The sequence below is a fragment of the Trachymyrmex septentrionalis genome, unplaced genomic scaffold (assembly GCF_001594115.1).
Source record: "Trachymyrmex septentrionalis isolate Tsep2-gDNA-1 unplaced genomic scaffold, Tsep1.0 scaffold126, whole genome shotgun sequence".
Lineage (NCBI taxonomy): Eukaryota > Metazoa > Arthropoda > Insecta > Hymenoptera > Formicidae > Trachymyrmex > Trachymyrmex septentrionalis.
Window position 1 is genome coordinate 1,509,002 of NW_017304395.1, and position 17,300 is coordinate 1,526,301.

The 17,300-nt window shown below is 31.7% G+C and overlaps 3 protein-coding genes across 3 annotated transcripts in view; 1 reads left to right on the plus strand and 2 right to left on the minus strand.

The window, feature by feature from the left end:
• Positions 1 to 1,166, minus strand: part of LOC108755756 (thioredoxin domain-containing protein 11) — a 21,008-nt gene extending 19,842 nt beyond the window's left edge. Inside the window, exon 1 of the mRNA XM_018498984.1 lies at positions 943 to 1,166. Within this exon, the coding sequence (XP_018354486.1) occupies positions 943 to 1,166 (224 nt within the window). The remainder of the gene's footprint in view (positions 1 to 942) is intronic.
• Positions 1,167 to 1,859: 693 nt separating this feature from the next.
• The window catches only part of LOC108755767 (cilia- and flagella-associated protein 100-like), a 31,799-nt gene continuing 16,358 nt past the window's right edge, over positions 1,860 to 17,300 (plus strand). Inside the window, exon 1 of the mRNA XM_018499014.1 lies at positions 1,860 to 1,951. The gene's annotated coding sequence lies outside the window, so the exon portion shown is untranslated. The remainder of the gene's footprint in view (positions 1,952 to 17,300) is intronic.
• LOC108755814 overlaps positions 9,823 to 17,300 on the minus strand; it is a 9,501-nt gene continuing 2,023 nt past the window's right edge. The window contains exons 3-5 of the mRNA XM_018499108.1: positions 16,417 to 16,653; positions 11,945 to 12,331; positions 9,823 to 10,472 (exon numbers count right to left, since the gene is read on the minus strand). Coding sequence (XP_018354610.1) covers positions 9,882 to 10,472; positions 11,945 to 12,331; positions 16,417 to 16,650 — 1,212 coding nt within the window. The 5' untranslated portion in view covers positions 16,651 to 16,653 and the 3' untranslated portion in view covers positions 9,823 to 9,881. The remainder of the gene's footprint in view (positions 10,473 to 11,944; positions 12,332 to 16,416; positions 16,654 to 17,300) is intronic.

Sequence of the window (17,300 nt, forward strand, 5' to 3'; positions counted from 1 at the left end):
ATGAGTCCTAATAAAGAATTATTTTAGTAAATTTTAATATTTTTTATTAAAAATGATTCTTGTGTATGCATGTAAAATACATAAATGAACATATGTATGTGTATATATAAATATATATATTATAGATTATTGGATATTAGAATATATACAAGTCTCATCATACAGAAATAAAGAAAACTGAAATATAATGTCATGTATGTCATATGATATTTAATTGCTATCAGCGATTTTCCCAGTACTTTCTGATATTAAGCCCAATGTCTACGATGCTAGAAAACGATCCAAGATCTCGGACAAAGAAAAAATTAACAAATCACATTTGAACAATTTGGTCACATGACCAATGCGATTGGTCAATTCTTTCTTCATCCGAGATCTCGGATCGATTTCTAGCATCGTAGACATCAGGCTTTATAAAGAAAAGGTCCCATTAGCACACATCCTGATAGCACATCCACTCATATTGTGGCCTAATAATTTTTTACTGCTTTATTAATAAAAACATTTTATTTTAAATTGGCCCATTAGTGATGTGCACTTTATTCCTTATTCCTCTATTATAAATATTATTTTTCTTTTTCAGATATATCAAGAAACATTGTAGACTTAGTTTTTTTTAATACCAACTTGGGGCAAATTTTGGCAATTTTTAGGCACCATTTTTTTGTACTTAAAATAAAATATGTACTCGGACGTTAAGAGAAAGAAAGCAAAGATATTGAGTGCAAAAAGTGTAAGCAAACGACTTTATGTTGACAAAATGTTTGACTAACTGTGGCAGCAATCGTTTTACAATTTTGTTATCTATCAGAATAAAGTTAAATTTTTTTAATAAGAGATGCTGTTAATAAAAAATTTTAAGTAGGTCCATATTAACAGTAGGAGACCATATTACTACTTTTCTCTATATATGTATGTATATAAACATAGCCTAAAACTTACGAACTGTGCAGAGCAGCCATAGCGGTAAAAGTAATCGCAAAGAGAAAACAAATAATTTCGTAGGAAAACATTTTAGCAGCCAACCGTTCCTCTATCGCTAGCTTCTCTTGAGCCACGTCGTTATTTGACTCGGACGTGGATGTTGACGTGATTTGGCGTGATAGGTTATCGGCATTTCTCGGCGAGCTCGTCTCGCGCTCCTTACTGGACACTCGCCCAGCCATCGCTTGTCGTCGCCGGCGTTCACCGCATCGCTGTTGCTCTCGTGCTTTTCCTCAGTTTTGTCCCCCTACCGATCCCAAAATTATTTTTATCTATTCAATTACCAAAAAAAGCAACCCGTCTTCACCTCTCTACTTAACTACACTCAACTACTATCGTCTATGGTGGAAGGGTATAGGAAGATAATATGGTATGCCTTCCAACAAGCGACACAAATGACACGATGTGACACAATCGGTGCATTCAGAAACACGACTGCTCACTGAGAGCTCAATAAGCTCTTTTATCTGTTTGGTCTACATTTTTAGATCTAATGGAATATGCCAATTAAATGCAAGAGCTCACTGAGCGCTCAGTGAGCGGTCGTGCTTCTGGATGCACCCAATGGATCATTTTATCCTTAGGTGCATTCAGCATTATAAATCGAAGGCGTCCGTTTGCTCTTTTACCTCGAAAATCATTCGGTAACTCGCATCTTTTTACTATATGTCATCCCATCTGCATTCGGTATTAACATTTCTAGAACCATCGAGTTGCTCGATCCACTCTAAATTCAAAGACCGAGTTCGCAGAGAGATTTTCACATCTAAATTAAATTCATAAACTGTATATTTATGATAATGTATCCAATTGATTCGTTAACACATCACATACGTTCTCTTTTAATACTTCTATTTTACAAATAGTGTATTTGAACTGTTATAATGTCTGAGTCTACAAACGCTCAAACAAATGCTATCAAATAGAAATTGATGGAGTACATTGTGTACAATATTTAACGAGGAAAGTAAGTATTTAAAGCTTTTATAAATTTGAAGTTACATATTTGAAAACAAAAATTTGCTAGTTAATTTTTAGATCAAAGCTTATATTGCACATAGAATGAAAATCAAACTGTATTAATATATTAAAGACTCTAACGAATATAAATCAAGTGATATAACTTATAAATTGCTGAAATCTATTTTGCAATGTAATATTTTTTTTTTTTAAACACACCTTGCATATGAGTCTGCTACATTCATGTGTAACGATCTATTTTTAGTATATAAGATTATTATCAGTTTCTAGTAAAGCGAAAAAAATTTTCAATTAATAGGGTATTTTTTATTTATCCATAAAAATAAACAATTTCATTTTATAATCTAACCTTAAAGGAGTTTACAGTTCTGTAGCATTCGGAATTAATTCTTAATACTCAGATTGCTCGAAGATCACGTGGGTTACACTACAATTTCTATAAAAACAGGGAATAGTGTTGGTAGCAACGAAAACTTCTAAGCATTGCAATTTAATTTTCTGGATTGATAACATCGTTTAAGTAGTAAATCTGTTAGTTTAGAGGTTCTTCCGGGTAACCTTTTTGACATATGTGATATGCGTATGCGTATGTAATAAATATGTAATAAATATCTTTTAAACGTAAACGTTAAATATATTGTAACATAAAATTAGAATTAAATGAAATAAAAATCACACAAATAACTGAAAATATGAAGGGCATAATGACTAACAAGATGAACGCGGAAAATTGAGATTTATTGCTTATTTTGTATAAACTGTCCCAACTCTGTGGAAAAAAGGAAATAAATTAATGAATATTTTAATACTCTATTCTTTTTTGTTCATCTTGTTAGTCATTATGCAGTTCATATTTTCAGTTATTTGTGTGATTTTTATTTCATTTAATTCTAATTTTATGTTACAATTATTTCATTTAATTCTAATTTTATGTTACAATTATTTCATTTAATTCTAATTTTATGTTACAATATATTTAACGTTTACGTTTAAAAGATGTTTATTACATATTTATTACATACGTGTACGCATATCACATATGTCAAAAAGGTTCCTCGAAAGAATCTCTAAACTGACAAACTTATTACTTAAACGATATTACTAATCCATAAAAAATTAAATTGCAATGCTTAGAGGTTTTCGTTGCTACAACATTATCCCCTCTTTTTTTATGGAAATTGTAGTGTAACTATCACGTAACCATCTGCTAGCTCGCATTTCAGATTTACATTGCCGAACGCACCTCTTATTGTTTGCTAATATTAAAGATGATATGATCATTGTGTCGCTTGTTGGAAGGCTCACACCTGGGCTGCATTCCGATAATTTCTACCACTGCCGAAAATCTATAGCGCACATATACTGCATAGTTTCAGCACTGAATATCAAAACGCATCTCTGTGCTCATTTTGTTCAGTTTTGCTTTCTAATCTCTGCAGTAATCTCTGTCTATGAATGCCACATAAGAGGAAAAGACTGCCAACTGTGAAACGCGAAACATGGAACGGTCTGTTTTAATTTTAAAATTGTCTTAAATAAGAGTATTGTTCGTTTTATCTTTCGGGAGCTGCTCGAAGTCGCTCCGAACCTAACATACTTGAAATATAAGCCGATATTCATAGTCGATTCTTATTTCAAGACCGTCTAAAATAATGTCTTAAGACGCTAATGCAGCCCTCTGATTGGTTCGTGACTTCTTAAAACCGAAAGACGGTCTTGAATATAAAATCTGGCTGTAAATACTGGCCTACGTACATTCGTCATACGACATCTGAAATTCATTATTATGGTTCCTGCACACAGAATGCGGCAACGCTTACAGCGCGACGGAAGTTGGCGTGATAGCCAATCAACGTCTCGCTTACTCGAAAATAATAGATATATAATTTCCATCGGCGGAAGTAGTATTACATCATTTCTAGAAGTTTTGCAAAGTGGGACCGACTTAAGAACATAGTGTAAACAATTGACGACAACAGAGAAAAATATCAGGGCGCTCTTCGACTCGATCCCAAGCCTGGTTTCTCCTCCGAGTTGGATTTTCGCTCTACCACTGAACCATACAGTCCTGGCGCTGTTGGTATTTCTGTCACAGTATACCAGTATATAGTAGCACAACTCTCTGTCGGCACCCTTGATGCTAGTATTGACCACAATGGAGTGCGCATGCGTGAAATAAGTAAGTTACTTAGCGTTGCCATGGTTATCACTTAAACTTCTTTCTCTTTTCATTCTTTTTTTACTCTATTAAAATTCCTCGCAAAACTCACTAGATTTATTCGCATTGCAATCCAACGAGGCCAGACTCGAAACTGAGTAGTGGTTGGCCGTGGCATTTCGTCTCGGTCCCACACTACTAGACTCATCAGTAAGGCGATGTAGGGACCTGCCTTAGACGCCCTGGAATCAGTCTCAGTCGTTATCCTATTTAAAGGATCTTTGCGTGACTGAGACGCTTACGCGAAACCGAGCACGTTCTGTCATTGGACTTCTGGTGGCGGTTGCCACAAAGTGAATAAGTGTTATTATAGGAACATATTGGAGCATGCAACGCGAATAAATCTAATGTTGCGATGAAATAATTTAAACTTTATGAAAATTAATAAAAATAAATTGTAAATATATTGAAAAATAAAGAAAAAATATAGAAAAATTAGGAAAAATATTAAATTAATTTAAAAATGTATATTTGTATAAAGAAATATTATATAATTATAAATATATCTATGAAAATGTTATGAGAAAGCTGATATAAAAGAAATTTGTATACATATATGTTTAAAAAATAAATTTAAAATACAATAAATAAAAAGAAATCCTTTTTACTCGAGTTTCGATGTTTTTACTTTTTGTTCACTTTTTCACTTTATCACTTTTTCACAAAAATTAGACCAATCTCTTGAAATTTCTCACACAATATTTCATCAAATGGACAATACACGTAATACTTCTTTAAATTTATACTCTGAGCCATGTATACTTGAAAAACAAATGTTTAAGTGGAACATTGAAACGTTTATTTAAACAGAGAGAGAAAAAGAGAGAACAATAAAAAAAAAGAAAAGAGATGGGGCAACTTACTTCACCCATACGCATTTTATTTTGACCGACATAAAAAATCAGGAGAATTGCGCTACTGTATATACTGTTTCTGTTGTAACTATATCTAGTAAATTTCTTACAATAGAATTATAGGCTAGTGCGACAACTTCCGCCGCGCGGCAAACGTTACCGCGTTTTATGTGCAGGAGCATGATTATGATGAATGTCGGACGTAGTATGACGGATGTCGTATATAGTGTGAATCCTACACTTCAAGTATTCTGGTTCATTCGAAACGACCTCGAGCAGCTCCTGACAGAAAACGAACAAATACTAAAGTCTTAAAATGAGTAGAAACTGTAACAAGAGCACATTGGAGCTGGAACATGCGACGCGAACAAACTTCATGTTATTCCTTCCACCATGATCCTACCGCCCATGATGTAAAAAAACAAGGGCTGTGTTCAGCGGACTCATCATTCGTTACATGCATCGATAGACAGTAAATTGCACTTTGAACATTTTTGCGTATTCTAAAAATCATTAAAAAAAAAGTGTTGCTATCTTTCTAACCATGACTGTACATCTTGGCTGTGTTCGCTTTGATGCTTACAGCACTTGTGAGCATTATTTCTATCCTAGTTTAATAAACAACAAGGATAAAATGACGCTTAAAACGTTGTGAGCGACAAAGCGAACACAGTTCTTGGCTGCGTTCAGTGGACTCAACAGTTGAGTGAGCGCTCGCTACTATTGATGTATTTTTCCAAATCTAAAATGCTGATTGAATGATCTAAAAGAATACACCATACACCATAAAAGAATACACCTATGACATAGAATCATATAGACCGATATTCATAATCCGTTCTAATATTCAAAACTGTCTTAAGGGAATCCTATAGCGAAGCTCGAACGAAGCTCCGACGAAGTCACCAGAGGTCGGGCAACGACATGTTTTATATACTATCATATCAATATCTCATGCAACCTATGATACACGCAGTTGCACATTCGTGTCAATTTTCGTATAACAAATTCGTTGCAATAAAGCATCTAAGTCTAATTCTAAGAACTCGACGTTGTTTGTTCATGTAAACTACGTGTCTGGAAATCATTATTTCGTACATACAGGTTGCGAAGCTATCATATCAAGCAAATGTTGCTATGACTTAACAGCTAAGACGCCATGTTACACTAAGAATTGGTAAAAAATATATCAATTTTGAAATTTTTGATCGTTCTTGGCATAGACTCCACTTCCCAGATATGTATTAATGCGTATACTTTAATCCTGGAAAAGGATTTTCAAATCGGTGAAAGAGGAAAAAAGTATTTGTTATACAAAAATTACATGATTTAATCGGTAAAATAGGAGGCTTAGGCATAGTATATATGTACAGTAGCTCAACTCTCCTGATTTTGTTAGCCAAAATGGAATGCGCATGCGCGGAATAAATAAGTTGCTCAGTAACGCTATCTAAACTTCTATCTCACTTCTTTCTTTTTCCGTTTTCTTTTTCGGGGCTATTTAACTGTCCAAGTAGTTGAAATACGGATTAGAGAAAGAGATAGAAGAAAACAAAATTATAATTGCTAGATTGCTTTTATTTTAGCTAGAAAATCTGCGTTCTATGCACAACAATTTTAATAATTTATTAAAACGCAAGCGATCTAGCAGGACAACAAGCATCGTGTGTGCAGTTTATTCTTTAGTTAAAATATTTTTATAGTATAATATTTGTATCATATAACATTTATATAATTTTATATTTTCTTATTTTGGTATTTTTTTTATTTTCCAATGCATTACAATTATAAATCTATTTCTTTTAGTTTTATTACATTTAGATTAAATATATGTAATTTGATGTACATATAAACGACCGGGAGAGAGAGAGGGGGGGGGGGAATAAAGAGCAATTGAGAAAGAAATTCAGATAGCATTACTAGGGATCTTACTTATTTCTGCACGCATGTGCATTCCATTTTGACCAATACTAACATTATGGAGTAATAAGAAGATCAAACTCGAAGTCTGAAAGTGGGCTCGAAACATGGTATAAGAAAACCCATGGAAAATCGGCAGATGTGAGTTTCGTCTTAACAAAGTATCGTGAACTACCGTCATTTTATCTCCATGACGTGCAGTTATTCAAAACTTTAGCTTCTTTCGCTGCGGTTTTTGCAATTTGCAACATAGCAACCGAGCATTTTCGATAATAGAATTAAGTTATTTTTCTTCTTCCAGACCTCTGTATGGATTTCCGATTTTTTAACAGAATCAGATTAGGACAGCACTTCAACGCCATTTTAACTCTAAATGCTAATTTAGTGAATTTTCTCATCACTTTGTTAATTTTGACTTTAATCTGCCGGATTTTTCGTGGGTTTTCCTACACCGTGTTTCGGGCCCACTTTTTTATGGCCGTGACTGGCCACTTGAATTTGATTTCCTTATTTCTTCGTGACAACATCAAAGGTGCCGACAGAGAGTTGCGCTACTGTATATATTGTGCTTTAAGATCCCTTTGGAATGCTAAAATGGCCAAATTGTTGGTATTTCGCAGATCGATATAAATATCCGAATTTACGGAATGAAATAAATTCTTGGTAATTATATAAATAGTTTAACACCAACCACCTAAAAAATCAATAAAATTAGGCTTATCCGGTACGTTTTTGCATAAATTGCAAATTTGCATAAAAATTTGGTAGAAAAAAGTGTCGCTCTGTCTCGCGAATAGAAATTATGCGTTTAAAAGTTGATAACTATTGAGGTTAGGAAATCTGTCACAGAGACAAAATGAGGGTAATTCGTCAAAAAAAAGAGATACGATGAAATTAGGCTCATTCAAAGAATTCAAGAGTTGGCATTCCAAGAATGGATCTGGACACGAAGAAAACCCGCGAAACGCATAATCTTTATATAGAAAGCATCCGTGGAAGCCTCAAGAATATTATCAATTACAATTGTTATTCATAGTGTTCTGTTGCTTAAATGAACAATTTTCTAATTGTTAACAATTTTCTTAACAATTATATAACAATTTCCTCATTTCTTCGATTTATTTCAAGTATATGCAATACATATATCTTGACAAGTTGCGAATGTGTTTTGCGTGTTGCAATTTATGTCATTAGGTATGGTCAACGCGATATTGCAAAAGCTTTGAGGCGTTTTTTAATTGGTCAGTTTGTAAAATTCTTTTTTCTAATTGGTCCATCAAATACCTCAAAGCCTTTGTAGCGAGACTTTTTTCACAGCTATGGTTTTACGTTACGATCATTGTAGAATAGGCTTAAGGGAGCGTTTATATCGGCCGCAACCATATGCCGTAATCTGTAAGAATTGACTAATCACAGTCGAGTATTCCTCCCGTTCGACTATAAAAAAGGAATACTCAAAAGTGATCAATTTTCATAGATTACAGCATACGACATACGATTACGGTCAATATAAACGCTCCCTTACGGAACGGAATTGTAGTGATCTCAAATTTTCTAGTAAGAAATCCATTTCGTCGTTCCGATTCCGTGTACATGGGAGCGCCAGGGCCTCTATTCTTAGGTCTGTTTTTTATTGCTGCACTTTCTGAGTTAGTATACACAGTACAATAAGTTGAAGTAAAACAAATATTGTTTGTTTATTTTTAGACTGAAAAAGCTATTATTTTTAGACTGGAAGGCATAGAGATATGCTTCATGCAATTTCTATAAATAAATAAAAATGCATTCAGGATTGAAAAGTATTTATTTTAACATTCGTGAATCAATATTTCTGAATCCATTTCAATCCATTCTCATTTGCTGAATTATTATCGTTTACTGAGAAAACAAGAAACAGCCAAAAATCAGGTTTTCTTTTCTATATGAAAATTGTAGTTCAGAAGACTAATACAGGAAAAGAAACAGATATTTTTTTTACAATCACATAAATATCACTACATTTTCTACTTACATATATGTTGTATTTAATTATACAATTATTATATCATATATATTTCTCAATATTTTTATCGTATCGATGAACATTTACAATTATATATAATATTTATCGTAATTAACAATTTTTTATGCATGAATATGTATAAATATGTATAAACATACATAAATATTCATAAACATGTATAATCATGTATAAAATATGTCCATAAAATATGCGTGTTCATACATCCCTCTTTCTTTTGTAAAATTATTTTTTAGTGTAATAGAAATAATAATAGTAATGTGAAAATGTAAAAAATAATTAAGAGTAATTTTCGCATTGTCCGTTTTAGAAAAAAAAAGCAATTCGTTTGGAAAAATGTAAAAAAAATTATCATTATAATTATGCACAATTTTATATACATATAATTACACATAAGCAATTTTTTTTACATTTCTTCAAATTTTTTTTCTAAAACAAATAGTGTGAAAAATAATTAAAAATTAATTATTTTTAATATTTTCACATACTATTATTATTTCTATTACACTAAAAAGTAATTTTATAAAAGCATGATAGATGTATGATCATGTATGGACATATTTCATATATGATTATATGTGTTTATAAATGTTTATGTATGTTTATACATATTATATTTATATATATTCATGCATGAAAAATTTTAAAATAAAATATAAAATATGGAGCTATAAATAAAACAAAGAAAATAAGAATTTTAATCAACACAATATATGAATTGTTGCACAATCTGATAAATTATTGTTAGGCATGCCTGTAGAGTAAAATTAAGTAATTTCTACAATCACAATAAAAAGTGAAGGCGATCTAACTTTTATTTAATATTTAATGTTTTTTATATATTTATTATTTAAGTATAGATAATTACAATATTGCTACTTGTATATCGAATATTCTCTCATATTTATCCATAACTGATGGTATAACCCATAGACAGCATTAGTGTTTCTTTGATTGCCGGATGCAGTTGACGTTCGATGTATCTGGTCAATGCTTGACTAGCACCCTGCAAAAACACTTCTTCCATTTCTTTTGTGATATACTCCTTAGATTGCCAATTCAACCTGTTCGGATCTTTCGAGTCTACAGAGAACAGATTGTCAAAATTGTCGTTTACTACGAGATCCCGCAATACACGTTGTGATGGATCCTCATTCCGGAAATCGTCGTCGGTTAGATTAAGAATTTTAGTAAAATTCACAGGTCTCTCTGTCGATTTATGTTTATTTATCAGGGTGTCCGTGAAGTTCCACGGTGTAATTACAAACGTAGCACGCGTGTACCGTGCCATTGAACGTTTCTGACGTGATGATAATTTAGTGATCCAAGAATTCTTCTTCCATATACCGAAGTTCGTCTCAGGGACATGCGAATAACGCGAACGTCGACTCTCGTTCGGTATGACAATATCTATTTCTTTGGCGTTGCCCGCTAATTGCCTCGGTTCCGCCGCATCATACTTGTCGTTCAGAGATAACGATAATGTTGGTTGTACCTGTAATAAATAAAAAATATTTAACAAAAGTATTTATGGACATCATAACCGCATCAATAAAAACACGGCTTAGTAGACCAGTTATAACTGAACACAGAGAGTTGTACAAAACTGTAATTCAATTAACAATTACAAATTACAATTGCAATGTAATTCTTAATTCAATTAGTAATTATATTTCGTAATTATTAATTACTGAAAACAATTAAATGCTCTGATAGCCTGCGGAGACAGATTTTGGACAGAGCCTATTACCAATTTTTGATTGCAGAAAGGCACCAAATTGTATACAGAATTTGTATTATCTGACATTGTCAGCAAATTGCTGCCAGAAATATAAAGTCTGCTAGACATGCTATGCCAGCAGATTGAGCAGAAAGCAAGCAGTCTTGCATAACCTGACGGCAGATTGAGAGTAGATTGAAAGCAGAATCTGATTCAAGCAGACTCTGCTCGATTTCTGCCATCAATTTGCTGGCATAGCCTATCAACAGGCTTTATCGACAAATCTATAGTCACATGCGAACATAGATGACTGTGGTTTTGTAGTCAAAATTTGATGGAATTTGCTGTTAATTTGGCCCCAAATTGTTAACATTTTGCTATCAGGGTGAAGTAATTGCGAAAAGTAATTGTAAACAGATTATAATTATTTAATTGTTAATTGATTAACTGTAATTGTAATTAGAATAAGAGCAATTAATACTTTATAGAATATTGTATAAATGTATCCTTTTTAAAAAAAGGCATCGAGATCAATATGCACAAGAAGATATTATTATGGTCTCATACAACGGTACCCGGAGCAACGGTACTTTTAACCCGTATATCTCAGTATTAACGCATATGAGATAATAATCTGAGAAAAGAGCGACTTATTCCTAAAGTGTAATAGGTAGGGGAAAAAATTGCAAAAAATCCCATGTTATACAAAAAAAAAATTATTGTAAAATGAAGTAAAAAAAGCGTCTAATAAGATAAGTGTAATTAAAGAAATAAATTTAAGAACTAAATAATAAAGTAAAAGAGAACTAAAGACTAAAAACAGTTTGCTCTTGTGCAAAGGATTGCTCCGATAACTTTACAGTGAAATTACTTTGGTGAAATGCTGCGCTCCTTATATTCTCTCCTAGATGATTTTTGTTAAGGAGTAAATGCTCCTCGCCGTAACCCTCTGTCGGCGATGTCGTGTATTGCTCGCTTGCTTGCTCGCGATTTTCGTGATATATACGAGAAGTATTCATACAATATTTCATCGACATTTATATATTCTGCGACGATTCTTTCATTGTGCCAAAATATTCGGCACATTGAGAATCGAATTTTCTATGAATATTTAGCATTAGCTGGAGTAAGATATTTATTAAATTAGTAAGATAGTAAATTAATATTTTTTTACATTTTTTGATGTATGTGCGTGCACATGACATTTATTTTTACGTTTTTAGAAAAGATTATAATATGTAGCCTACCTTGTTAACGTTAGTTAAGTGATACGGTGGCCATTTATCCTGCCGTTTGATTTGCTTATCGATGCGTGTAGTACGGCAGTCATAAGCATAGATCGATGCAAATCTAGGTTCCAGGAAACTGGACTCTGTACGTATACGCATCTGGCCACGTCCCCGGGTGATCGGATTGGTGACAAAGTCTATCCCCGCGCGTCTCAGTCGCAGTGTCATTTTGCAGGATTCAGCGGAAATTAGGGCGTGATGATTTCGCGGTATTAGGGACACTATTCCTGACACTGACAGATCGTTGAATACAATGCGCGTCCTCAGAGAATTGTGATCGGGATCGTACACGCATTGTTCCACTCGTGCCCAGTAATCCCTGGTCTCCTTCGTATTTTCTGAAAGCTATGAAATAGGCTAGGCCGTGTGCGTGACCTTCTTGTTATTCGCTCAATTATATATTGTAATTTTTTGCAAATAGCGACAGAAACACATTTAATAATCGTTATATACGATAAAAATGTTGAATGAATTTTTTAAAATATTAATATTTAAAAACCAAAGAACTTCGGAAAATCTTGAATATGTTGAAAATTTTGAAAAAAATCTTTGAATATTTTAAAAATGTTTTTTTCAATGATACTTTATGTGTACTAACAAAATATATAAGTACCATTAAAAAATATACTTTTATAAAATATTAGATAATATTAGATAAATAGTTTAAAATAGTTTAAAATATTAAATACGATAGGCTTATTTTCAAGATTGTTAACATTCAAAGTCTACCATATTTAATCCTCAACAACATGTCTCATTTTAGGGTCTTAATTTACATATCTGGGTCCAAGTCACCCTCGGCGTTTTTGATTGGGTCTATAATTATCATAAATCTCAATGAAAAATATTTCTTTTTTTTAATGCCAGAATGTATAGAATCGAAATATCAAAATATATAAATATTTTGATAATAATTGAAAAAATTATGCCAAAAAATATTAAAGAATAATTTGTAAAAAAAATGCAATAATCAAACAAAAAAAAACGTGAACTTTAAAAAAAATACGTTATATTGATTCATTCTAAAAAGTATAATTATTTGCGCGACTGAAGTGAGGGTATTTTTATACATGCTCAGAAAAATGATATTGGAGGTGTGTCGGTTATTTTCTTTTTTAAAAAAGAAAAAAATGCAATAAAAATATTTTATATTAAATATATAATGGTTTCGACATTATTTACTCACGATTTTATAACTCCGAGAAAATAGAGCGATTATTTCACTAAGATATCTCTCTCACAAAAATGTTTTTGACAATGATGAATTGTCATGAATATATGTTTTAATTTTAAAAAGACAATACATATGCTTGAATACAACACTAATAAACAGGCACTACTAAAAACGAATTTTCACTTTCGGCAAAAATTTGTCGAATTTACATTTGACGGGTCCAAGTTACCTAAATTTTTATTGCATCACAATTAGCCAACAATGAAACAATTGCATCACAATTGATAGAGAAAGGTTTTAAGTTTTTTTACTCCCTCACTTCAACTCTGCAATATTAATTGTACAATAATAGCGGCCGACTAAAATTTTCAACCGGATCGAAATGATCCATTTATGTACCCTAGCGAAAATTTTTCTCAGAATTTTTCATATAATTTTTCAGAATTTTTATAACTTTCTCACATTTATATAATTTTTCAGAATTTTATAACTTTCTCACATTTTTTATACGAATTGGAACATTTCTTAGAAAATCTACATCTTTTCTCTCGGCAGCAGAAATCAAACAGAGTCTGCTGATATAAGCAGATTGGCAGCAGAAACTGAGCAAGATCTGTCATTGTCGTCATGTTATGTCAGCAGGCTCTGTTCAGTTTCTGCTCACAATCTGCTGTCAGATTATGCAGCAGACTCTGTTCGGTTTCTGTCCAATTTGCTAGCATAGCATATCATCAGGCTTTGTCATATTTTTGACAGCAGTTTGCTGACATTGTCTGATAGTACAAATTGTATTCTGTGTACAATTTGTTGCCTTTCTGCAATCAGAAATTGATAATAGTCTTTGCTCAAAATCTGTCTCTTCAGATTCGGTAATTTGGGTATCTAATACGTTATAACCCTAATAACACACTTTATCTGGGTTACATTCTGGGGATGTCCTTAGAATATGTTCAAAAAACATACGGACGTTCTTTGGATGTCCTCAGGACGTCCCATGGAGATCTGTGCTGTTAGGGAAGTAATCTGTTTATATACCAGGGTGTCCCACCTAATTCATCTGAAATATCTCGATCGTTTGGTTTTTATGATAGGAATGTTTCAGAGATGAAAGTGGAATGGTTTCAACGAGGAAATCGATCAAGTTGTTTTTCTTCTAGGTGAACTGTGATGGCATCAAAAAGATATGAAGGTCACCTCCACTTTTTTAAATGGAATTGTATAATTTTTTTTACACAATATGATTCCTTTAATTATTCTGCATATAAAAGTATTAAGGTAGTGATCAAGAAATCAATAGCTTACGAGATATTTTATATTTTATTCTGACATATTATATTGACATAAAATGTTAAATATTAAATATCTCGTAAACTAATAATTTTTTGATATTTGCATCATAATACTTTTATGAACAGAATAATAAAATTAATCAATTGGTGTAAAACACATATAATTATTTTAAAAAAATTAATAATTTTTTAAATAAGCAATTATACAATATATGTTTTTTTTTCACCAATTGATTTATCTTATTATTCTGTTCATAAAAGTATAAAGATACAATTATAAAAAAATTAATAGTTTATAAAATATTTAATATTTTATGCAACATGTGAAGTATAAAGTATTTCGTAAACTATTGGTTTTTTTACATCACTATCTTAATATTTTTATATGCAGAATAATTAGAGAAACTATATTGTGTAAAAAAAAATCATACAATTATATTTAAAAAATAGAGAATTTTATTAAGTACTTTTCGAGTTGTAAGGCTTGAAAGTTACAGTACCGCTGGCATTAGCATTACGCAAGGTGTTCGACCGACAGTTAAAACTTCTTGAATGTTGTTCAAGATCATGCCCTAGATAACATTTGTTAAAATCAAGGCCATTGGAGATTATTCCTCTTATTTTCATTTTTGCAGTAAAAATTCATTTTTACGTAAACAGCACGAAATATTGCAGCAATATTATTTTGAAAGACATACAATACTTCATACAATACTTTCATCAAAGACATTACAATATTTCATAAAACATTGCTGCAGTATTGTAGCAATATTCCTATGTCCGCAAAAATAAAATATTGTTGCAGTATTTATTAAAAAAATATTGCATACGTATTGTTATAACATTATGCAATATTTCAATAATTATTCTAGTTTTATTAATTGCATTATCATTATTTTAGCATCATATTCCAAAATACATACAATTAAGTTATGATCAAAATTAAAATGTTCGAGGACCTAGAAAGCACATCCAAAAAAGATTGAAATCTCCAAGAAACTCACTAATTCAATTTGCGTAGTCTTAGCTTCTTATTGCGAGTTCTAGCTTCTTATAGGATCCCTTATGGGTCTCTATTCTGTAACTGTCTTTACACGCCTATCGGTAGTTGTTGCGCAGATATTTTATATAGTGAAAAAGCTGCGCAACGACACCAACCACTATCGGTAGACATGTAAAACAGTTACAGAATAGGGTCCCTGGACGTTTTCTGTTTATGAGAGGCGCATATCCTTATCATGGCGGGGCTGCGTACTTATTTAATAAATTGTAATATTGCAACAATATATTGCAATAATATATTTTCTGCAAAATATTAAAATTACAACATTTCGTAATATTGTTGTAGTATTTCCGATAAAATATTAAAATTCCAATATTGCAGTAATATTGCTGCAATTTTTATTATATTGTGCACTATTGAAATATTGCTGTAATATTTCGTGCTGTAAGAGTAGATATTCATATAGTTTTGTATAATTACATAATCATTTATACATATGTAAAAAACGTTTTATTAGCAATTTTTGTGTAGATATTTTATGTAGATCGATATTCGCACTTCTAAGGAGTGATTTTCTAAATAAGGAAAGCTTTTGAAAGTTTATATTTACAATAATAACCTTCCCAGATGTATTTATGTTGCATAAGATATCTAAAGACTGTCTTTTAAATATCTTATATTTTAAAAAATCTAAAAGACGTCTTTTAGATATCTTATGCAACATGCATGTTATTTAATAATGTAATAATGATTATATGCAGCACATATTACTATGAAACATTAAATATACCATCGTTTTATATTTAAAAAATCATTTTTTGTTAAAGTGTAGTTAAATAAATTTCGAATATAAAATTATTGTAAATATAAATGGAATATTATTCTTAAAAGAAGAGATGAAATTCGCTTTGTATCAAGTAAATTAAAAAAAGAGAAAAATTTTACTGTTTGAAAAAAATATTACCTTTACTGCCATACGGGAGACAGACATTTCCAGGGGAACGGAATGTAGTTCGCGTTGATACAAGGTTTCAATCTCTTCTTCGTCCAAATTGTTTCTTCTAATGGAATCCCTATGTAGTGCATCCAAGGCGCGTTCTAATCGTCCACTGCACGCATCCCAATCGCTAATACCGGTATATGCAAAACTAATTGACAAGAGTTTAAATAGCCAAACCGCTGGCTGTCTGAACTGCATTACCTATGGCAAATATAACAATTCTGTTTATGGTTGCGTAAAAAACATAATTACAACTGGTGAGTTTGACTAAAACAAATTTTTAATTTTTTACAATTAATCACTGACAATGATAGAAAATGAAACGTGTAATTAATGATATATTCAAATTTTTGTATTTTGATCATACAACGATTATTACAGATTTATATAAGTGTGCATTTGTCTACGTCCTGCCATTAAAATATCTTCCAAAACATATCCTGTAGAAACTTGATGAACTCGAGGCTCTGAAACAGAGCATGAAAGAGTCTCCATTCCGCTTATCGTCAACAACAATCGAATTGTGTGAAACTAGGAAGTATGATCTTTTAAGTAGCTCGTTAATGTTAATTGTAACACACAATAAACCAATAATATAAATTTATGAATTTGTTGTCATCCTTGACGATCAGTTTTTTAAAAAGCAGAATTATTAAATCAATAAAGGGTTATTTAATTAGAAATATGTTTAATCTAACAGAATCTCTTTTTCGGTTTCTCTCTCTTTCTCTCTCTCTCTCTCTCTCTCTCTCTCTCTCTCTCTCTCTCTTCCCTTTCTCTCCCTCTCTCCGTTTCTCTTTCTCTCTATTTTAATTAATAAACTTTCTATATACATATATATATATATA